General features: G+C 41.9%; 1 protein-coding gene and 1 non-coding gene across 2 annotated transcripts in view; one reads left to right on the plus strand and one right to left on the minus strand.

Moving 5' to 3' along the window:
• Psmb2 (proteasome 20S subunit beta 2) overlaps positions 1–17,363 on the minus strand; it is a 35,339-nt gene extending 17,976 nt beyond the window's left edge. The window contains exons 1-3 of the mRNA XM_052717304.1: positions 17,163–17,363; positions 11,155–11,277; positions 9,009–9,079 (exon numbers count right to left, since the gene is read on the minus strand). Coding sequence (XP_052573264.1) covers positions 9,009–9,079; positions 11,155–11,277; positions 17,163–17,253 — 285 coding nt within the window. The 5' untranslated portion in view covers positions 17,254–17,363. The remainder of the gene's footprint in view (positions 1–9,008; positions 9,080–11,154; positions 11,278–17,162) is intronic.
• Positions 17,364–21,447: 4,084 nt separating this feature from the next.
• LOC128098079 (small nucleolar RNA SNORA55) lies at positions 21,448–21,579 on the plus strand. The gene has a single exon (XR_008214111.1). It is a non-coding gene; the product is annotated as a small nucleolar RNA SNORA55 (small nucleolar RNA).
• Positions 21,580–24,845: the final 3,266 nt, after the last annotated feature.

The raw sequence follows: 24,845 nt of genomic DNA on the forward strand, positions 1-24,845 counted from the left end.
CACAGAGAAACCCTGTCTTGAAAAACAACAACAAAACTCTTTAAAACTCTCAGCCTTATTTACCAAACTATAGATTTTAAATATACAATAGAATGTCATCTATTTACATTTTTAAAAAAAAATCAATAATACCCTAATTTTTATACTGTACCCTATCACTCAAAACAGATAAAATAAGCCGGGTGGTGGTGGTGGTGGCGGTGGTGGCGGTGGCGGTGGCGGCGGCGGGCGGCGGCGGCGGCGGCGGCGGCGGCGGCGGCGGCGGCGCACGCCTTTAATCCCAGCACTCGGGAGGCAGAGCCAGGTGGATCTCTGTGAGTTCGAGGCCAGCCTGGGCTACCAAGTGAGTTCCAGGAAAGGCGCAAAGCTACACAGAGAAACCCTGTCTCGGAAAAAAAAAAAAAAAAAAAAAAAAGATAAAATGAGGAATAAGTGGATCAGAGAACTATCTGTTGCTGCCCTGAACATCTGTGAACACTAACATGCTCTCACACATCCTGGTCTGTTTCCAGTTTTCCCTTTTGTTGCATCTCTTGTCTTTCAAAGCACAGGTTAAGTCTGTTCCCAGACACACATATACCCTAGCACTTTCACTCTGCGGTACAACTGACTTTCTACTTCTTTGTTTTCCTATCTGAAGGGACACACTGCACCTTGCACCTGCTTCCTCAGCCCCAAAGCCAGTGCAGGCTGGAGAGCTGCAGCGTGAATAACTATCCGCAATTAAAGAACACCATGGCTCTAAGCCACCCCCGTTAAAGGCTTCAGAAAGGGATGGGCATGAGTCTGGTAGAACATTTCAGTTATTCAGGTTATTATACTTGGGTTGGGATTTAGCTCAGTGGTGAGAATTTGCCTGGCAAGCACAAGGCCCTAAGTTTGGTCATCAGCTCCCTAACAAATGAAAACACCAGGCAATTAGCACACAGAGACCATAACCTTCCCTTTCCTTTTCTTCTTTCCAGTCCTGTGAATTATATTTATTACACTGCTTTTTCTCATTTTTAACTTAAAAATATTATGCTTCCTTTTCTTTTAGCCTTTCTCTTTTTATGTATTAGACCTTTTTATGAATAGCATATGTAAAAATACACAAAACATACATGTGCAGCTTAATGAATGTAACAGACTCACATGTAAGCACTTCCCACGTTATAAAGCAGTCAGTTCCTCCTCTGCTGCAAAGCCTTCCTCACTGTACACATGCACTTTCTGTCAGAGTTTAAAAAGGGTTTGGGGGACCAGTTCTTAAATCCATAATATTGTGTGCTCCTACAAAGATAAAAGGGTCACCGAGATGCCTGGGCTTAGGTGTGTTTCTGTCTGAGCGTTAGGGCTTGTCCACAGCCGTGCCTACACAAACTGGGGCACTGGTTAAAGCAATTGTAAAGGTAGAGTACATTGGTCTTTCAAAGTGTATAAGAAACACAGCAGCATCCTGCTGCTCTAGCCTTGAACCAAACCTTGATAGGAAACCACATAATTTTTAAAGATAGAAGTTTCAAAATAATACAAACTTAAACCAATTACGTATATTATTTCACCTCCATTGTGCTTAGGAAAGACAGTTTAGGTGAAAAGTTGGCATTATGGGATTGTACAATCCCAGCCATCCAATAGGCTTATTCCACACAACAAGAACAGGGGTTCTCTCTGCTCACAGCAGGCATCCAACAGGGTAGCACATATATGCTCTCTGAGTGAGAAAGCAACACCTTCTCACATACAACCCCCTGGAGAGATGGGGAAGGGGAGGGGGAGGACTTTACACCTGCAGAATCCTAACTCTATCAGCACTGGGGCTGGGAAAAACACCACATAATTTTTTTAAGAAGGGGAAAAAAGGTTTTCAGATAAAGCCAGTAGCTTCAAAGAAGGATCTTCTGAAGCCATTTTCTTTTCCTTAGAGCCAGTAGGTATAATGACTCAACAAGCACTCTTTGTTTTCTTAATGGACTTAGTCAAACCCTAATGACTGAATAAGCAAACTTTTTAAAAGGACAGCTGTCAGAATTTTTACCCTGGTGAAAACAGTACAAGCACAGTGTTGTCATATTAATTAAGGTGCCTCAACTTCAAGGCACACCTGTCCCTGGGCCTTTGGATAATCAAAATGGCCGCTAAAAATAGAACAGGAGTATCTCCAATGGGGCAGACATGAGCCATCCCCAATCCTAGGAGACTGATGTGACCTGGGATATGCATATGTTTTGCAGTACAAATGAATACCTGTTTAGATGTAGCCTGCTTAGTTTTTAGTCTGTCCGATTGATTCTAGAAGGTAAAGTAACAAACACATAGATCTCTTGGCCCACAGTGAAAATCCACCAACTAGCTGACTGAGACATCTGGGGGGGAGGAAAACTGCTCCCTCCCAGCAGAACACTGCTACTTTCACCAAAAGTCCAGGAATTGATTAACATCTTCAATTTTGTTTTTCCCCATTTCCCCATCACCAAGAGTCAGCCAGCTCTGTCTGTCAAGATGCCCAGGCTGTGTGGCAGTAGTGTCAAAGGCTGCCATTTGCTCCAAGGCACTGCCATCTGCAGCAGCACAACGTTTTGTCTCCGGAAAACAAACACATCTGCCTTTGCCAGTGTCCTCCCACTGTGCCGCCCATCTGGAGCAGGTGAGCTGGAAGGCAAGCCTGGGCAAGGGCATAGTGGGGGCGAGCAGGGAGGATGAGGCCTCAAGGGAGATGGCACACAGAGGAGGAAGACAGTGCTTCGTCATGTCACATCCTGCTAACCACATTTGCCAATAAGCATGTGAAACTACCCTTGTTAGTGATAGTTTAATCACATGTAACAAATGGATGGTTGTGTTTAGGGGATAAGACCTGCAAAGTCAAGGTTTCACCTGGCCCATCTGTTCACCAGGTCACATGATTCCAAGGATACCAATAAACAGATGATGTTCTCTGTGCCAACCACGTAAGGCATAAAGAGAATAACTCCAGTGCAGAACAGCAGTCTTGCAGCAACAGGATTCTTTCAGAATCGGAGCACACTGCACCTGCTCCCATTACCCAAAGCAAATACTCAAATCCAGGGCAGAGATAAGCAGTGGTCACTTCTGAAGTGACTAATACCCAAAATCTTTCCCAGGTTTCTTTTTCTTTCATTGAAAAAACTATACAAGACTCAAGTCTTGATATCAGATCTTTATGTTTCATTTCCTGGAACCAGGACTGAACGAGGGTTTTGTTAAGTGTGTGCTCCACTGCTGAGCTACCCGCACCCACGACACCAGACCTTCAGATCATGCTGTCGGATCCAATCAACTGCACACTCTCAGCATCGTCAACCAGCTCATAGCAGAGGAGGTTCTAACCCTCCTACGACAGGTTTAACTACTAGACTTTAAACTACAGGGGAAAAGAATCATGAAGCCATTTTCTCAGATTAAAATTTTACATGCAATTCCTGCATGTGAAAGATAAAAAGTAAAGTTAATTAGAGTGAAACTGAGCTGAGGTTTTATCACATTCATCTTTTCTGGTAAGTGTTTAAGGGCAGCTTATGGAACAAGGGCTGAAAACCAGTATGGCAGGTTAGATATTCTTCATTATTTCTACTGTTCATTTGCTAAGCAATCACAGGGGGGCGGGGGGAGGGAGGGAGAGGGAGAGAGAGAGAGAGAGAGAGAGAGAGAGAGAGAGAGAGAGAGAGAGAGACTGAGACTGACTAAAGGTTTATGAAACACTTCAGAAAAAGTTCAATAAAACACTGACCAGTCAGTAGCAGCAGTAAAGTAAAGCCTAGAAGATTACACACTACAGAGGCCAGCATTCTGCTGAAGCTTCAACACAAAACTCCACATCCCTCAAGGACACTAGAGTGGGCTGGTTCATACCTCAGCCCACACCAGTGACAAGGAGATGGTGTATAGAACAGATTTTTAGGGAAATCAGATAATCATATAAAAAAAAAAGCCACAGTGGGGCCAGGCATGAAAAATGACTCAGGGGTTTGCTTACGAAGCCTAAAGGTCCTAAATTCAATCCCTGAGTCCCAAATGATGAGAGAACCCGACTCCCAAAGTTTCTTCTGGGCTCCACAGGTGTGCAATGGCATGCACACATGCATGTGCATGCACAAACATACAAATACAAGAGCTTGAGTGACAGAGCACACACTTAGCCTGCCTAAGCCTCATTCAAAACCCCAAACTAGGAAATACAAGTTTATTTCTCACTCAATAAAAATCTAGGAGATACTTTCCTGGACTTTCTTAACTAATAAAATGAATTAAACTATTTTATTAGGTCCTAGGTTCAAGCCAAGGTGGCAGATGGCATGGAGAGAAGGGGTTAATTAATTGGAACTTAAATAGCCCTTTATAGCTTGTGGCAATCATAAGTACTGGGTAAATCTAGAACAAAGCTTAATATGTAACAGATGCTCAATGTTGGTTTATTTCTATATTCTCCATCAATACTAGCAAATTCCTATTGCCCCCCACTTTAGTGACTAATCAATTCAATTAAAATTCAACAAATAAGCTGGGTGGTGGTGGCACATGCCTTTAATCCAAGCACCTCAGAGGCAGAGGCAGAGGCAGAGGCAGAGGCAGGGGCAGAGGCAGAGGCAAGTGGATCTCTGAGTTTGAGGCCAGCCTGGTCTATAGAATGAGTTCCATGACAGCCTGCACTACATAAAGAAACCTTGTCTCGAAAAACCAAAACCAAACAAACAAAATCAACAAATAATTCCCTATAAAGATAACTTATAGCCACTAAAATGCTTCTTTAATCAAACAGTAATAAAGGAATAAAAACAAATCATTTATTAAATCGCTGCATGTTTTATATAATGTACAAAGAGCTTTGCATGATTACCTCTTAATCTTTATAATAATCCCATGAAGTACTATTATTTTGTAAATAGGGAAATTGGGCTTTGAAATAATTCAAAGACATACAACTAGCAATAGTCCAAAGACTATTCAACCACAATTCCAAACTGTCTGCATTTTAATAACCTAGTTTATGTAGGGTTCATTATACACTCTGTAGTAAATGTCTTCCAATCTGATACCACTGGCAATGCGCGCACACACACACACAGAGAACATCAAATAATCTAAGCTATAGACATAGACATGAAACTCCATATACATAAAATCTGGCTAATCCAAAATATGTATCACATGCCAAACAATGTCACCATGGAAATATACCAACTATAGTGACTTTATATTAGGAATATACAAAACTATTATCATTTTTCTCTCTAGAATAAAATAAAGTACTGGGGTTAGAGGGGATGGCTCAGCAGTTAAGAGCATTTGCTTCTCTTTCAGAGGACCTGCGTTCTCTTCCTAGAACCTATATCAAGCAGCTCATGACCACTTGTAATTCTAACTCCAGGGAATCCAATGCCCTCCTCTTGCCTCCCTAGGCACCTACACACACATGTGCGCATACTCAGATATACTTAAACATAAAATTCTAAGTAACTAAAGTACAAATCCCTATTTTAGATCTACTCTGATAAGGACTAGAAGAACAAAGAAGCACAAGGCAGAGGTAGTCAATACTTACTAGAGCGCCTTGGCATTGTCTACAAGGGAAATTTATTTGTTTAAAACATCAAACATTTCTGCTAGTAGAGAAGATTATGTGGATTCATTGCATTTGCATGAAGCAAATTTCCACTCTTATCTCAATTCTAAAAGGAGCTTAATTCATTTAATGTCTGCAGCATTTAATGGTAAAGCTTTTATTGTGCCCAAAGCTGGAATTCTTACTCCAGTTCTGCTTGGTAAGTCAGAGGAACACTCTACACAAGGAGCTACAGCATACTCCTTGCATAACACAGGTACTTCTGGGTGATAGGAAATCTATTTTGACCCACATTTCTCCCTCAAAGATTATATAAAAGATCTCTAACTTTTCACCCAGACCAAAATAATGTACACAAACCTGTCTTCAAATTGCAATCCATTATGTCTGTGATTTCTTCTTAAATATAATGATCACCTGCACAAACATGGTGCACAGACATACATGAAGGCAAAACACACACATTAAAAAAAAATTGTATATAGATCATTGAGATTACAAAGCCCTTGGTCAAAGCTAGTACTGGGACAGATTCTATTTAGTGAGATGTTTGGGGTATAGTATTAGGCACTGGAAAATAAAAGTGCTTTAAAGATCTACAGTAGGTCTAGAGAGATAGCTCAATGGTTAAGAGCCTGTACTGCTCCCAACATCCAGGTCAGGAGGCTCACAACCTGCTATATAGAGCTCCAGCTCCAGAGTGATCCAATGTCACTGGCCTCCTTAGGCACACGAAGTCATGTGCACATATTCATACACAGACACACAAACACATCTTTAAAAATAAATCTTTTCAAAAAATCAGCAGCAAGCAGGTTTATAAAAAGCTTAATACCCATACTGGCTTTGATTACATGTGACTAAGTTTAAGAAGGTAGATGAAACCCAAATCACCAAAAGCACTAATGTTCTAAACTGCTACTGAAGAATCAAAGGGTTGACCTTAAGGCAAACAGTCAAATTATGGTACAATTCTTGTCACTCTGTCTGACCTGTTGTGTGCCCTGAACTAGTCCCTCTGCCACTTTATGCTTTTCACAGTATCAGCAAGAGAATCAACTACGATCTGTCTCAGTGGAATAGTGAGTAGATTAAATTATTAAGCAAAATGCTTTGGGCAGAAGTCATATGAATGTTAAATATTATGATCTACAAGTATTCATTTTCCTGGCACTCCTGTGGGGTTAGGAAGTTATCTGGATATCCGAGATGAATAAACAGGCACAGGGGGTAAGGTCACGTGGTAAGAGTCTATTTACTTAGTCCCTGTGGAGAAAATACACACCCTTGGCAATCACAGGAACTTTCTTGGCACACCCTACACAGTCTTTAAGCATTCAATCTTGAAGTCAATTTTTCATCTTTTAACATAAGACAGAGAATGCTATGGTACAAGACCAGAAAAAACAAAGACAACTCCCCATGCTTTGGCTGAACAGCCACAGAAAGCTATAGGTTACTTCCCTCTACTACCATGTAGGGACCTTCAGCTACAGTTGAACAAGAATAAACACACTTCAAAAAAAATTTTTTGGTACTTTCTTACAAAATTCAACATATTCTAACTTGGTAGTGGTAGGAGGCAGAGGCAGACGGATCTCTATGAGTTTAAGGCCAGCCTGGTCTACAGAGTCAGTTCTAGTAAGGCCAGCCTGGTCTACAGAGTCAGTTCTAGGACAGCCAAGGCTACACAGAAAAACAGTGTCTTGAGGGAAAAAAAAATTCAACATATTCCCACTACACAAACCAGCAACCACACATTTACCAAGAGAACTGAAAATACATCTAAAATCTCTGATGCAAACTGCCTTCCTTTGTTGGAAGCAACAAAGATGTCCTTCAATGAAGGGGAAAGGATAAATAAACTGCTGTACCCTTAAACAAAGGAATATTACTCAGTGCTAAAAAGAAATAAATTGCCAAGCCATGAAAAGACGTGGAGGAATTTGATTTGATCACTTTTTAAGGTTTTTTTAAAATTTAATTTTATGTGCATTGGTGTTTTGTCTGCATTCATGTCTGCATGAGGGTGTTGGATCCCCTGGAACTGTAGTTACAGACAGTTATGAGCTGCCACGTGGATGCTGGGAACTGAACCAGGACCTCTGGAAGAGCAGCCAGTGCTCTTAACCACCGATCCACCTCTCCAGCCAAGATGGTTTTTTATTATTTTAAATTATGTGTATGTATGTGCATTTGCATGCAGATACACGCACATGAGTGCAGTTGCCTGAAGAGGCCAGAGACATCAAAGCTCTTGGAACAGGAGTTACAGACGACTGTAAGCTGACTAACATGGATGCTGGGAACTGAACTCAAGTACTCTGGAAGAGCAGCAAGTGTACTTAACCAGAGCCACTTTTCCAGTCCTACATGGGGGAATTTTAAATGCACATCACTAAGAAGCCAATCTGAGAGCCTACCTTGACTCAGACTCTATGCTGTGACATTCTGAGAAAGGAAACTACGTAAACAGTAAAAGGACTAGTGGCTAATGGGGATTAAGCAGATGAAGAATGAACAGGTGGGGGCAGGGATTTTGGGGCAGTGAAAATCCTCTGAATGATACTGATGGATTTATGTCCTTTCACATGCATCTAAACTCACAGGATGAATGCCGCTGAGCAAACCCTAATGTAAATTATGAATCTAGGCTCTCAATACAAGTTCATTATTTGTAGAAATATACCACTCTGGTAGATGCTGATAATGCAGGATGCTATATACATGTATTTGGGCTGAGTTTATATGGGCAAAATCTTTGTATTTTCCTCTTAATTTTGCTGAGAGCCTAAAATTGCTTTGAAAAAGAATAAAGTCTCAGGGAATGGGGCAGTTTCTCACAGTCCTTCATGTTAGTATGCCACAACAAACTCACCACCTTTCTTTTGGGCTGTGAGACAGACGGACAGTTCAGCAGGTAATGGCAACTGCCGTTAAGCCTGTCAAACTGGGCTTGATCCCTGCACTCATACAGTGGAAGTCGAGAACTAACTCCTGCAACTTGCTCTCTGACCTCCACACCCACACCACATACAAAACAGATGTTAAGAAAACAAAAAACCGGGCTGGAGGGATAGCTCAGCCGTTAAAGGCTAGGCTCACAACCAAAAATGTAAGAAAGCAAAAAACCAAAACGTTCTTTTCATTTCCTTCTTGAAATAAGTCTTATTCTCACTACATAGCCTGGGCTGGCCTAGAACTAGCTATGTAGACCAGGCTAGCCTTGAATTCAAAAGTCTTTGTTAGCCTCCCAAACAACAGAATTAGACAGTAAAAAGCAACAATGACCAAAGGAAAACAAACCCCAGGGGACTAAAAATGAATGATTAGCAATGGGAAGGGTTCAGTCAAAAGGGGCAAAAACACTGTTCATGTCTAAAAGAAATATAAAAGCACAGATCTTCTGCTGTTATTGAAGGCTGCTAGCTGCCCTGCTTACCCGACTCCGAAGACAGTCAGCCAGGTTTCGACGTGTGAAATTAGCTGCTGCTGTGGGGGACAATTCATATCCTGGACAAGACATAAAGAGTGATATCTGAGGTGAAGCAGAAGAAATTAACAGCATCCACCCCAAATCATTTCTCTATACTTTCCTTTTTAAAGACCCCAGCCTTAAACTCGAGACCCTCCTACTTCTGCCTCCAAAGCGCCGGGAACACAGGTGTGCACCACCACACCTATCCCACCTATGACCATCGTTAAAAGCCATTTTTATTTACTTATGTTTTTAGAAATATGATCTCATGTAAACAGGATCTCTTACGTCAGGCTGGCCTCAAATCCATTATGTAGCTGAGGATGGCTCTGAATTCCTGATCCTTCCATTTCCATCTCCCAAACTGTACTTACCCAGGTAACTTAAGGGTGTTTAAGGGTTAACCTAACAAACAAATTTTTCTTTTAGCCACTGACTTTTACCACCTGAAACACATGGATCAAGCAACTCTTCCTTGTCTTATTCACTTGACCTTCTCTCAGGACAACAATGAAATGGCACCACACTTCAGAAGCATTCGCAGCCCCTTCACTCTAAGTATATATAATCCCAAGTAGCATATGTTTTAGGTTCCTAAATGGCAGGCTCTGAGTCTTGATCATCCATATTTTCTGCAGTATTAAGCACAGTGTTTAACACTGATAAGACCTTAAAAAACACTTAAGTAATTGGGTGCATAATGCTAAATGTACTGCCTAAAAAATATGTATGAATGGATGTTATCTAGTCATTTTACATATGTAATCATATAAAAATTAAACTATAATCTGTCTTTTTGTTTGTTTTTGGTTTTTTGAGACAGGGTTTCTCTGTGTAACAGTCCTGGCTGTCCTGGAACTCACTCTGTAGACCAGGTTGGCCTCAAACTCACAAGCTCCTCTTGCCTCTGCCTCCTCAGTGCTGGGATTAAAGGCGTGTGCCACCACTGCCCAGTTTTTTGTTTGTTTTTTAAGATGGTTTCACTGTGTATCCCTGGCTGTCCACCTGCCTCTGCCTCCTGAGTGTTGGATAGTTGTAAACCATCATGTGGGTGCTGGAACCAAACTCAGGTCCTCTGCAAGAGCAGCTCAAGTGCTCTTAACTACTGAGCCTTCTCCAGCCCCCAAAGAACCCTTTTAAAGTACAGTGTCTTATAACTACACAGAATTTTAAATTTGCAAAGCATATTCTCTCTCCCTCCCTCTCCCTTCCCCCAACCCCCTCTCTCTTTCTCACAGTGTTGGGATTAAACCTAGGGCTTCCCAAATGCTCAGCAAATGCTCTGCCATGGAGCTCCATCCTCGAGCCAGGTCAAGACCTTTGTTTTTTGAGTCACAGTGTTGTGCAGCCCTCAAACTCCCTGTGTAGCTGAACACAGGGCCTTTAACTTCTGATCCTCCTGCCTCCATCTTCCCAGTGCTAGGACTACAGGCATATACCACCATTTCTGGTCAAAGCATTTTCATTAATATAAATATAATCCCATTTTAGAAAAAGAGAAGAGGCCGGGTGATAGTGGCACACACGTTTAATCCCAGCACTTGGGAGGCAGAGCCAGGCAGATCTCTGTGAGTTTGAGGCCAGCCTGGTCTACAGAGTGAGTTCCAGGACAGGCACAAAAACTACACAGAGAAACCCTGTCTCGGACAAAAAAAAAAAAAAAGGAAAAGAGTAGAGTCCAGTAGCTGTTCTTTCAGATGACCCAGGTTCAACTCTGAGCACCCACAACCCTCTGGAATTCAGTTCCAGGGGATCTGAAAATGTCTTCTGGTTTCTGTGGGTACCACATGGTGCACAGAAATGTATGCAAGCCAAACATCCAAACGCAAAACACAGCACTTAAAAAAAAAATTCTAGCCGGGTGGTGGTGGCGCACACCTTTAATCCCAGCACTCAGGAGACAGAGCCAGGCACAGAGGGAAGAGGGTCACTTACAAGCCAAGGAAAAAGTCTCAGAAGAATTCAACCCTGTTAACTCCTTGACCTCACACTGTAGCCTCCAGAGCTACTAAAGAGTTCTGCTGTTTAAACTGCCCAGTCTGTGGTACCTTGTTATGTCAGCCCTAGAAAATAATGCGTCAGCCAAAGCTACCCTCTAAGTCTTACCCACCATTCCGCATCTTATAAAGCTGCACGTTTTTCTGGATATATTCTGCAAATTGTACAGTGTCTCCAGCCTCTCCAACACATAGGAGTAAGATTTTTTCACTCATCTTAAACATCTTGTCATGATCTGCTCAAAGGAAAAGAAATTCATATTAGAAATTACCACCACAGAAACCAAAAGCTATTTATATATGCAACCATAAACAGGTCTACTAATTACTATGCTTAAGAATTTTACTAACCATTATTATAAGACATTAATAGTTTCACTAACCAACATGTTAACTATCTACATATTTTACTTAGGTTAATTTCTATCGAAAATTGTATAAGAAAGCAGACTATTTAAAATACAATAGTGGGGGAAGGCAGGGCTGGAGAGATGGCTCAGCAGTTAAAGAGTACTGGCTGCTCTTTCACAAAACCCAAGTTCGATTCCCAGCACTGACATTAGGGTTCACAACCACGTGTAACTTCAGTTCCAAAGAATCTCACATCTTCTTCTGATCTCTGGGGGCATTGCACACATGTGGTACACAGACATACATGTACTATACATATAAAATAAATATTTTGTTTTAATTACAATTTGGGGCTACACATGTATCTCAGTGATATAACATATGCTGAGTGTGTGTGAGGTCCTGAGTCCAATCTCTAGCACTTAATTAATTAATTAAAAAATAAAATTTAAGCTTGGCATGGGGTCACATACTTTAATCCCAGTACTCCAGAGGCAGAGGCAAGCTGATATCTGTGAGCTTGAGGCCAGCCTGTTCTACACAGTACGCTACAGGACAGTCAGAGCTACACAGTGAGACCCTATCTCAAAAAACAGAAACAAACAAGCAATAAAAAGCAATTTAAGAACATTTAAACTACAAGGAATAGAAAAATGGGGGGGGCAAGCTGAAGGAATGCAGACTATGGTGATTATCTTGAGGCAGGAGATTAAGTACAGAGTTCTGTTACTACAGATACAATGTTATATACACATACAAAAAAATGCAGAAAGAATGGATTCTACAGTTCAAATTAAAGAACCATTTCAACAAAGAAATAAAAAAAAAAATCAGCTGAGACTCCAAATCTCAAAGTAAACACTACATTTCCAAAGCAAAAAAGAAAACTGGTTGCCAAACAGAAACTTTAAGGAATGTGCTAACAGTGAGCTATCTAAATACCTAATGAGAACAATAATACTCTAACCTTATCTAGCTGAACCAGACTCATTCAGATTAAATAGATAAATAAATACTCAGGTTGTAATTGTTGCCTAGGGAAGAAAACTCAGTATTTAGTCGGCAGCTTCAGAGAAAAGCTTAAATCTTCCTATCTCACTCCTACTTTCACTTTCATTTTTCCAATAGTGCTGAATAATCTCCCCTGGGAGACATGTTTCCCTGTATGAAAGCTTTTGAAATGTCAAAATCTCTTAATAGGATTTAAGGAACAAATGCAACTATCAAACACTTTACAAGTGTTGGAGAGTTGTAGACACTAATAATGTGGATTTTTAGATTGGAGCGGGGTAGGGGATGGGGGAATGGGGAAGGGAGTGGGGGGTGGGGGGTGGTGTTGTTTCCTACATAAAATATGCTTATACATAATGTTGAATTGCATTAAAACTCCAAAATAAACAAATTTTCACTTATTACACATTCAAAGACTGTTTGCAAAGTTGTTATAAATGGAAGATTCATTTACATACACATACACGAGTGTGTGTGCATGTGCACAAAGGACAAGAAGAGTATATATTCTAAGTTCCTGACAGTGGTAAGAATATGAACAATTTTTATTTCCTTCTTTTGCTTATTAGTATTTTGTAAATCTCTACACTTAACATGTTTAATTTTTGTAAGAAAACATTATTTAATAAGTTTACATTATTTTTTAGAAGGAAAAAAAGGCAGATAAGCAACACGGTCCAGCAGGTAAAACAACACACACACACACACACACACACACACACACACACACACACACACAAATATTGGGAGGAAAGTAGTTCTTGTTGGGGAATGAGTTTACAAACTTCATCACCTTTCAGCAAAAAGGCTAAGATTCTAGGCAGTAAACTGTTAATTATGAAGTACATGTAATACAGGCAAACTTCTACAGGGAGGATGTACATATGCTTCAGAACAGAACAGATGGACATCTATGGCCCTGGGTTGTACAAGATACTGCCTGTACAGCTCTAGGATGCTCTTACACTTGACAACAAATCACAAGATCCACAAACACAGACAACCAAATGAGTATCAGCATGTAATGCCAGCCATGTGATCCATCAGAGGGGAACATACCAAACACAGTGGGCAAATAATTTGCCTGTCTAAACTCCAGTTACCAAAAATATGTAAATGATGACCCGATCATTACCAACGCCTAACTCACAGGTAAGGAAAACTGTTACACTTAGCGTTAGATAATGTACTGTAAATCACGTATGTTTTAGGAATTCAGAATAGCAAGTTTCTGGAGATCTCCAAGTAACTAAAAAGTCACTCTGTGTAGGCCAAGAGGAAAAAGGCATGAACTGTAGCATATATCCAATCAAACTGAGACCTGAACCAGGCAGCTATATAAGCAGACATTTGGAAAATGTCTTCTTCCCAGTATCGATGGATTTTCCCAAGCAGCATAATGAAAAAACAATGTCAGGCAGTACTCTGAGTCAGTATTTTGATGCATGACTGTAACTCTAGTCCTGGGAGGCTAGGTTACATGAGAAGTACCAGGCCAGTCAGGACTACATAGTAAGACCCCGTTTCAAAGAGCCAAAAAGCCCCTCCCCTAAAAGCATTAACAAAACAAGTCTCTCCTCAAATTACTGTTCAGCATTCTTGCCTATTCCACACAAATTCCATCAGGCAATTCTGAACCTCCTACCCTAAAGTTTTTCACACCAGATTAAGCTATCAGTTGAGTGCAATTATTTCCAACTCTTCTTCAAGAACTTATTCAAATTCATCCTTTTTCCATACCTTAAATCTTTTTCTTTTCTGTGGCTATTCATAGGACTTATTCCTAAAATTGTTGATTTAAAAACTAGACTAACACTGGGTGGTGGTGGCATGAACTTTTATTCCTAGCACTCAGGAGGCAGAGGCAGGTGGATGTCTGTGAGTTCCAGGCCAGCCAGGACTGTTACACAGAGAAACCCTGTCTTGAAAAACCTTAAAACAAAACAACAAAAAACAAAAACAACCCAAACAAACAAACAAACAAAACCCTAACTTAACACTACTAGTAATACTTCTATCACACAAAAAACCATCTTGTATCTATTTCCTAGGTTTTTCTTTGATGTTTGGTGTGTGTGTGTGTGAAGGGGGGGGGAGGGACAGAGTCTCATCATGTAATCCTATAATGGCCCTGACTTCATTATGTAGACTAGGCTTCTCTCTAACTAGAGATCATCCTGCCTCTGCCTCTTATGGGATGGGATTACAGGGATACACTACACCTGGCTCTCCTAGTCTTGGCTTTTTCTGCAGATTTTAGCTAAGAGGCTGCACCCCTGTAACAACTAGAAGTACAGTATGGATAAGGGTTTGGAACACATTCTCCTTCTCAAAGCGATCCACTATTACTGTGATGAAACAGAAGACACACTGATGTGGTGACTGCTCCACCCACACTCTTCATGCTAAAACCACCTGCCTGCCAGAGCCTTACTATTAAAGCAACGGGCAAATTCACTCTCACAACAAACTGATTCCTTTGGAGAGTGGCTTACACAAACTAATCATAAAATTTCATAAAGTCTCTTGAGAAACAATTCATACCACAGATGTATGATTTCAAGTTCTTCAGAAAGAACAGAGCTCAAAGTTCATAGAATCCTTTCTGTTTTCCCAGATGGGAGCTACAGGCTCGCAACCAGATAGGTGCCTGTTCCTTTGTAGAAGCAGTCATAGGCACTTGTGCTATCTTACCTCCGATCATACACTTCAGCAAACCCCAACATTAATCATTTTTATTCCAGAAGTCCAGGATTAATTGCTATTTGCCTTCAAAGCTTTCCCTAAACTCTACAACCAGAATCTCTCCCTCATCATCGTTACCTAAAAACAGTTTCCTCTTCCTATTAGCCCAAAGTCTGACTGCTCTTGTCATGACACATCAATCACTTTCTAGCTTGTGCTATAATTATTTATACACATACCTGGATCTCTTACTGAATCACTAACTTTGTGTGTATGTGTGTGTGTGTTATACACACAAAAGTGTATGGGTACACCTGCCTGTGCTCAGGACAGAGGAGGACATCATGTCATCTTCCACCTTATTCTCACGAAGCAGAAACTCACGCTTTGGGCTTGGCTGACAGCCAGGGAACTCAGGATTTGTGTTTGCTGCTCCCAACAGGGGTTACAGGCACACAGCCATGCCTGGCCTTTTTTTTTTTTTTTTCAAAGTAAGTACTTGGAATTTAAATTCTGCTCTCCATGCTCACATAGCAAGCACTCTTGCCTACTCAGCCATCATACCAACTCCGTTACCTTCTTTAAAAAAAAAAAAAAAAAAGATTTATTTATTTATTTAGAAGAGGGCATCAGATCTCATTACAGATGGTTGTGAGCCACCATGTGGTTGCTGGGAATTGAACTCAGGACCTCCAAAAGAGCAGCCAGTGTTCTTAACCTCTGAGCCATCTCTCCAGCCCCGCCCCACACCCCTTAGCTTCTTTTAAAACAGGGATTATAGTATTCTTTTTCCCCCTCCTTTCAGCACTTAGCACTGTAAGGTACACAGAAGTGTCCGAAAACCATCAAATGAATTTTTAATTCACTGGACAAAAAACAAAATACCTTTCAAACATGCCTATGGTCAATCATGAAAACACACTCTTAGATTCCGTGGGTCAATTGCCACTATAAAAGAAGCAGTAGACTATAGTAGTTATGGGTAAAAGGTCCTGTTTCTCAAGATGTCTACTAACTTGCTTTTACAGAGCTGAGAATGGAACCTGGGGCCTTGTGCATAGTAGAATCTATGTACTTTGCCACTGTACTTTGTCCCAAATTACACAGGTTTCTGGGTTATTACCTGGGTTCTGCCACTTATAAATTTAAGAACTTTTTCTCTGATAATTAAAAAAAATTATGTATTTATTTAGGGACTCTTTCTTTCTTGTTCTGTGTGTGTGTGTGTGTGTGTGTGTCACAGAACAGGTGTGGAGGTCAGAGAACAACCTGTGGGGAGTCAGTTTCTCCCTCTACCATCTGGGTTCTGGGATCAAACTCAGGTTGTTTCTTTAATATTCTGTGTCCAACTAACTCTACAAAGAGAGAATAGTTTATCCTTCAAAAAAAGTAAAAGGATAAAGTCGTTGGACACACCTGATACATTCTGTTAAGTATCTGTCCAATGCTAAACATCTGCACATGACTTGTTCACTCAATCCTCTCAACAAGTTTTGCGTTGAGTATTACTAATCTGAGAGGTAAGAAAATCTGAGCCCTGAAAAAATAACGTACAAAAATCAAAGCAAGTAGAGGGAGACGCCATCTCTACTTGCACTAACTATTTAAATACAAGGAAAACCTAGCAGCAGGTGAAAGCTGAAAAGGAGGATCTGAACTGGGCAAGTGAAGCAGACTGGAAAACCCAGTGTCACCCTTCCCCAGGATGCCACCGTAGGGCGCCCACAAACTAGACTCTACTAGTGACGACGGGAACTTATCAGGAATTCAGAGATCTGAGGACCCTAGCCCCGAACCCACACTTCAGCTCTTACAAACTGCATTCCCCAACTGGGCAACTCCCACCTAGCAAGCGGCAATTGGCCAAGGCCAGAGCACAGCCCTGACCTAGAAGCGAAAGCCAGAGTCCGAAGTTTATCTGCCAGCTTCCTCGGTTCTAAATTTTGCAGTGCTGGAAGGGCAGAGCAGGCTGAGCTCCATCTTCCAAGCTGCCCTGGGGTTCACCCTACACTTGACCAACTTCCGCCGACTGCCCCTACACCCAGGCCCGCCGGGCCTCCCCTCTCCTTCTCACCGTCCTTCATCTGGACAATATTGCTGGCTGCCACCCTATCGGAGGCGACGAGGACATAGTCGGGGCCCTGGATGCCGATGAGGTACTCCATGGTGGCCGGAAGCGTGAGGCAGCAGGGTCTACGGAGAGAAGGACTTCCCGGGTTCACGGCCTCACCAGTGAGACAGCACACCGCGACGAAACGGGGCGTGACGCAAACCGCGCGACTGCCCGGCAAGTGGCGCGGGCCAATGACGTCAACTCTCGCGAGAGAGTAGAGAGCCGGCGGGAAGTGGTTCAGGTCTCCTTTAGTGATGTAGCTCTGGGTTATGCAATGTTCGGTTTCCTTATCGACCAATTAGAGTTTCAAAATTTGTACGAAGATAGGACCGCGCCCTGTGTGCGAAATGCCAGCACACGTGGGTGCTTACGGAGGGGAAGGTCTTCAGGTTTCTGTTTCATTTCGTTGCTCGGTTAAACTAGCTGAAATCTTTCCCTGCAAGCCACAGATTGGAGGAAAATCACCTTGAGCCCTGGAGTTAGGGACCAGCCGGGGCAACATAGGGAAACAAACCTCAAAAACAAAGCAAACCAAACCTACTTGGCGGTGGTTCACTCTTGAAGTCCTAGTCCTGGGTGAGCTGAGGCAGGAGGAGGCGTGACAGTCAAACCTGAGGACCAAAGTTCAATCCCTCGAAACCACAGTAGAAAGACAGAACTGACTCCCCAAAGATTTCCTCTGACCTTCACACTTGCACGTTCCATGGCCGCACCCCCCCACAAATCAAATTTTAAATATTTACTTTGTTTTGTTTTGTTTTGTTTTTTGAGGCAGGGTAGCCTTGGCTGGCATGGAAAGCTGTGTAGATCAGGCTGATCTCAAATTCATAGAGAGCTGCGTGCCTCGGCCTCCCCAGTACTGGAATTAAAGGCCTGGGCCACCATGCCCCCACTTAAAATAGTTTTTAAGAGAGATAGAGTAAGATAGAAAATAGGAAGGGCTGAGAGACAGTTCAGTGGTTAAGAGCACTGGGCACTCTTCGGAACACCTGGGTTCAATTTCTAGCACCCGCATGGCAACCGCAAGGTAATTTGTAACTCTGACACCTCTCTGGCCTCTGCAGGCACTGCACACACTTGGTGCACACACATATGTGCAGGCAAAAACACTCATACACATAAAAAAATAAGTATTTTAACGAAGAAAGGGTAATAGAGGAGTGACTACGATTAAACTACATATAAAAATGTCATAATGAAACTTATGACTTGAACCTTAATAAATATAAATATACCTTAATAAAAAATTTTAAACATTTAGGAATTGGGGTGTCACTCAGTGGTCGGATGGTTATTTAGCATATTTAAGACTCCAGGTTCCATTCTCACAAAAATAAAAAATAAGAATAAGTTAAATGTACATTATCATTTAAACGTATCCAAAGAAATGTCTGCATAATAACCCAAATATTGGGTTTGGGGATTTAGCTCAGTGGTAGAGCCCTTGCCTAGCAAGCACAAGGCCATGGGTTCGGTCCTCATCTCTGGAAAAAAAAAATAACCCAAATATTTGTGCACAGAGATGTTGTGTTGCACCACTGTGGCAGCGGCGAAAAGAGGATCGACTTCCATGTTTAAATAGAGATGTTTTAGAGACAGTGCTATTTGCGTACAGCATCATATTATCCATCTATTTGAAAAATGAAATGGGACTGAGGAGATGGCGCAGTTCACAGCATTCACAAGGACCTCAGTTCAGAACCCCAGAACCCACAGGCCTGGCATGGTGCCATGTGTCTGTTAGCCTAGTGACAGGGAAGTGAGAGGTGGAGGCGGGAGCCCCGTGAGCTCATGGGCTGCTGGCCTGGCCTGTATGGTAAAGTTCAAGACCATGAGAGACCCTATCTCAAAGCAAAAACTGGAACATGCCTGAGAACTCACACACACACACAAACACACAAAAAAGAATGAAGTAAATTCTCCTATAACTCCAGATATATTTCACTTAACTGAAAATGAAATTGCTTTCCTACTTGTAGTAGGAAGCCATTTTATAAAACAGTGAGTGTTCCTCTATGAATGGAAACCATTTAGGAATATTTCAAAGTCTGCTATGTGCAGTCATTTAGTATATGTGATTTAAAGGGAAGATTTTTTCCCTTGAATTTGCTAGAATGCCCCTACCTCTCAATCCTGAATTCTGGGATTACAGGCACACTCCAATATGCCTAGATCACTTTTTATTGTACATGTATATGTTTTTTTTAATGTTTACCATTCTCAAGTGTCACTTGTATCTCTGTGTGCGTGTGTGTGGTTTGTGTGTGTGTGTGTGTGTGTGTGTGTGTGTGTGTGTGTGTGTGTGTATGCTAGGGGTTAAAACCAGGCTTTCCTTACTACATTAAGCATACCCTTTAACACTGAATTACACCACAGCTAATTACTTATAGTTAATTACATGAGACAGAGTCTTGTGTAGCTCAGGATGGCTTCAAACTCCCTATATAGCGGAGGGTGATTTTGAACTCTCCTGATCCTCTTTCCTCTACCTCCCAAGTGCTGGGATTACAGGCATGTGCCACTACACCAGGATTTACTTAAAAAGAAAACACCACCTTTTAAGCCTTGCAGCAATTCTGAGAAAAAAAAAGGGGGGGGGGAATTAACTCATGACTAGGTTCTGATATATACAACTGAGTCCTCATATAACTTAACGAGAAATGGAAAGTAAGTTGCAATTCTGTCTCCAAAAACAATGATGGGATTCCCTTGTCTCTGCAGAAATTCTAGTAATTACTTCTTTCTGTGTGCTTCTTCCAAGTCTCTGCCCAGAAGGGGACATAGAGCCTGAGGAGTTCGGAGCAGTCTATCTATCATGGGATGTATGCCAGGGGCAAGTGAGGTCATTAAGCCAGCCATCTCTCTGAACACAACTGCATCTATCATTCTCAGAGAATTCTTTTCTTAAGCATCACTAGAGAAAGCCCCCACTGAAACACCCTCCTCTCTCTGTGACACATTGTATTTTTTAATGGCTAAAATTACAGAGTTATGCTGTATACAACCTGCTTACATATTTTCCTTTGTACATATTAATATTCATTCATTCACTCAAGAAGATGCAGAATTTGAATAGGAAGATCTGATACACACATTACACATATATACACATATATGTTTATATATAATAAATATACATAATATTATATATATATAAACAATCTCTTCATTGGACTCTTCTCTTCTCTCCAAGACTTGAAATATCTTCTAGATTTCAGTCCCTAGAGATGCATTACTTTCTTGTTAGTTCAGAAAAAATGGGCCTGGGGCTGGAGAGATGGCTCAGTGGTTAAGAGCACTGGCTGTTCTTTCGGAGGACCTGGGTTCAATTCCCAGCACCCATATGGCAGGTCTCAACCTTCTGTACTCTGTTTCAGTGGTGCTGACACCTCACACAGCCACCCATGCAGACAAAACACCAATGCACATAAAATAAAAATAAATAAATTACGGGGAAAAAAAGAAAGAAAAAATGGGTTTTTAAGACTTAAATTATGGTGACAGGAGAGATGTCTCAGTCAATAAAGTGCTTGTGTTGAAATCATGAAGACCTGAATTCAGTCCCCAGACTCCATGTGAAAAAGCTGGGTGTAGTGGTGTGCTTGTTGTCCCAACACGGGGGAGACAGAGATGGTGAATCCCTGGGGCTCACTGTCCAGCCAGCCTGCTTTACTTGATGAGCTCCTGGGAAGGGAGTGCACAGTGCATGAGGAACAGCACCTAAGCAACAACATCTGAGGCTATCCACTGACCTCTGTGTGCATATGTACTCATGTGCATGTGAACCTGCACATGCACGTGCATCTGTACATGTACCAACAGAAAGGGGGGACAGGCAAAGAGAGGACAAGGTGACTCAGCAAGTATCGACACTTGCCACCACGCCCGATGACCTGAGTTGGTTCTCTAGAACCCACATGGAATAAAGAGAGGACTTCCTCCCTCGGATCGTCCTGACTCCCACAAGGGCACAGTGGCACGTGTGCACATCCCCCCTACATACTCTATAATAAATAATTTTTTTTTCAGATTTTTTCTTCCAGAGCTGAGGACTGAACCCAGGGCCTTGTGCTTGCTAGGCAAGCGCTCTACCACTGAGCTAAATCCCCAACCCCATAATATATAATTTTGTAAGAGAAGAAAAGCCTAAAATGTAGAATGGTTTTAGAAGTTTAGAAGAAGTCAGGTTTTGGTGCAGACATGGCCATCTTCAAGCACCACACACACACAAACAGTGCCCAAAATAACATCAAGAACCCCAGTCAGCTGGGTGTGCTGGTGCCGGTCTGGGGACAGGCAGTGCTACAGCAGAGAGAGGATATCCAGACGGGTCATTTCCATTTGTCCTGGGGCCTGTCTCTACAGCTCTGCGACACTTCCTTCCTCCTGGGCAGGGAGGGAATTTTGAAGATGTTGGGGACTAAGAAGAAAAGGAAGTGGAAGTTTCCCCAGGTTTTGTCCTATGCATTATTTGCTTTATTTATTTATTTATTCATTTATTTTGGTTTTTTTTGTTTTGTTTTGTTTTGTTTTTTTTGTTTTTTGTTTTTCGAGACAGGGTTTCTCTGTGTAGCTTTGCACCTTTCCTGGATCTCGCGCTGTAGCCCAGGCTGGCCTTGAACTCACAGAGATCCGCCTGCCTCTGCCTCCCGAGTGCTGGGATTAAAGGCGTGCGCCACCACCGCCCGGCTATTTTGGTTTTTTTGAGACAGGGTTTCTCTGTGTGGTTTTGGTGCCTGTCCTGGATCTCGCTCTGTAGACCAGGCTGGCCTCGAACTCACAGAAAGCCCCCTGACTTTGCTTCCCAAGTGCTGGGATTAAAGGCATGCGCCTCCACTGCCCGGTCTGTTTGCTTTATTTAATGGTTGGATTAATTGAGTTAGCAAGCTCTGTGATTCATTTAATTAGCAGGCTCCATGAGAACGTTTAATAGGAAGAAGTTTGGGTGGCTGGGCAGCCAAGCCTACAGCCAAGGTCCGCTGCATGTTCTTGGCACTTGGGGAGTGTGACAGACTGGTGTCTAGAAAGGTGTGGGTTGTGATCTACCAGGGACATTATGCTGCACATCAGAGGTGCAGCGGTTGTCACAAGGTCTCTAGGTCGTGAGAAAGAAAGCTGGGTAGCTAATAGGATTTGGTAGCTCTGGTCCTCGGTGTAAGTTTCCCCCATAGTAGGGATGTTAGGCAAAGCATGTTACCATTTGTAACTAATCAGATGCCAACTCTGGTTTGCTCAGTTCCTCTTGATGTCACCTCCTTGACTGGCCCCCTCCAGTGCAGGGGATACAGTCATATATCTTAAACTTCTAGGTACTGTTTTCAAGATCATGGCAGGGAACTGTTCCCCACACCTTGCTGGTCTGCTCAACAGGTAGAACATTGTTGAGCTGATATACATGTTGGCTTTCTTGGTGCCACACACACACACACACACACACACACAAACACACAACACACGAGGGAAAGCAACCAACAATGTTTTCAGTTAAGGGAAATACATCAGTGATTGGTTCTTTAGAAAATTTTAAGAGTCAGTAGCTGTGACTACATAGTTGTTGGTCTTGAAGGACATCATGCAAACAGGCTCAAAGGGCAGGTAAAATCATAATTAGAATCTGGACTTCCTGTATTCCACTGAATTATGGTGGTAGTCATTGGTGATCTAACAGGTTTTTTGTTGATTTTTTTTTTTAAGATTTATTTTATTATGTATACAGTGTTCTGCCTACATGTATGCCTGCGGGTCAGAAGAGGGCACCAGATCTCATTACAGATGGCTGTGAGCCACCATGTGATTGCTGGGAATTGAACTCAGGACCTCTGGAAGAACAACCAGTGTTCTTAACCTTTGAGCCATCTCTCCAGCCCTTTTGTTGATTTTTTTAACTAAAGAAATTGCACTTACTTTGAAGCATTAAGAATGTCAACAAAACAGCTGTGTTTATTTATGTTTTTGTTTTGCAGTTACAGAGTGGTATTCAGGTAATGAAACAATTATCTTCATATAAGCTGCATCCGAGACAACTGAAGATGAGAAAAAAAAAAAGCAACTGCTACCCCCATATATAACTTATTTGCGCTGGGCACCAACATGAACCTGTTTTAAATTTCCATGCCAACTTACAACCCCCAGACTGACGGAATAACGCACGATTTTCCATGTCATTCAAGGACAGTCTGAAGCAGTTTACATCCAAATGGGGCCATCAGCAGTACCTATGGACGGTGCTGCTTCTGGCAATGCCTCACTAATTCTCCCACAAAAGCTGGTCTAGCGCCACCTGCCCCCCCCTTTTGTTGTTTTTGAGACGAGGGTTTTCTGAATCGTCCTGGCTGTCCTGGAACTTGCTTTGTTTGTAGACCAGGCTGGCCTTGGACTCACAGAGATCTACCTGCCTCTGTCTCCAGAGTGCTGGGATTAAAGGCGTGCGCCACCACCATCCCCTGGCTGTAAATCATAATGCAAATATCTGATATGGGACCCCTGTGAAAGGGCCATTTGACCCTCAAAGAGGTCATGACCCATAGGTTGAGAACCACTGTGATAGATGCTAAAGGAAATTACTTAGAAGAGCTGCATGCTAGCAAGCTTTGTCTAAAACACCCTGGTAAGAGCCCTTTCTTTATCTTATGAATTTATTTTGAAGACCATATCATAGGTGTACAAAATCTTGCTTCATATTATAACTTAGATTAACACTACAGTGAAATGAAATAATTTACTTTTGAACTAGAAGAAAATTCAGCCTATCTAAGGTAGATTCAAAAAAGCTGCTGGAAGCTGGGCAGTGGTGGTACACGCCTTTAATCCCAGCACTCAGAAGGCAGAGGCAGGTGGATCTCTGTGAGTTTGAGGCCAGCCTGGTCTACAGAGCAAGTACCAGGTCAGCCAAGACTACACAGAGAAATCCTGTTTCCACTGCCCCCTCCAATAAATAAATAAATAAATAAATAAATAAATAAATGAATGAATGAATGAATGAATAAATAAATAAATAAATAAATAAATAAATAAATAAATAAATAAATAAATAAATAAATAAAGCTGTTGGAAATATTAGTCAGGCTTAAGAAATACTTACCCCGCACGCCTTCCAAAGCCTTCTCACATTCCTAATTATGCTTATTTCTCTCGTTGCTGCCTGATGTTTGGGGCCTTCTCCACATCTACATAGCTGCTGCCTTGACAGATGAGTTCATGTGTGTCTCAAAGACAAAAGCTGAGTAAAGTTATGTTGATTGACACTTAAGTTCAGCCTTTCCAAGGCAAATAAATAATAATGGTAAATACCTGGCTAATTGGTGTTTATCATTCCCATTGGCCTTGGCTGATTGAAAACCAAAGAGAATCAAGAATTTGAGATTCCCCACATATTTACGAGAAGGCTGTTGTCGAAGGTCATGGTATCAATCCGTAGTTTATGAGTGTGAGTTCTATATCCTTTGCTAACAACGACAAAAACCATCTTTAAAAGCTTTTTGTTTGGCTGGAGAGATGGCTCATTGGTTAAGAGCACCAGGTGCTCTTCCAGAGGTCCCAAGTTCAATTCCCAGAAACCCCATGTTGGCTCACAACCATCTGTAATGAGATCTGATGCCTTCTTCTCACATAAAGTTGTACATGTGAACACACTTTTGCCAGCCA

Source organism: Peromyscus californicus, unplaced genomic scaffold (genome assembly GCF_007827085.1).
Source record: "Peromyscus californicus insignis strain IS unplaced genomic scaffold, ASM782708v3 Scaffold_5__1_contigs__length_169319896, whole genome shotgun sequence".
NCBI lineage: Eukaryota > Metazoa > Chordata > Mammalia > Rodentia > Cricetidae > Peromyscus > Peromyscus californicus.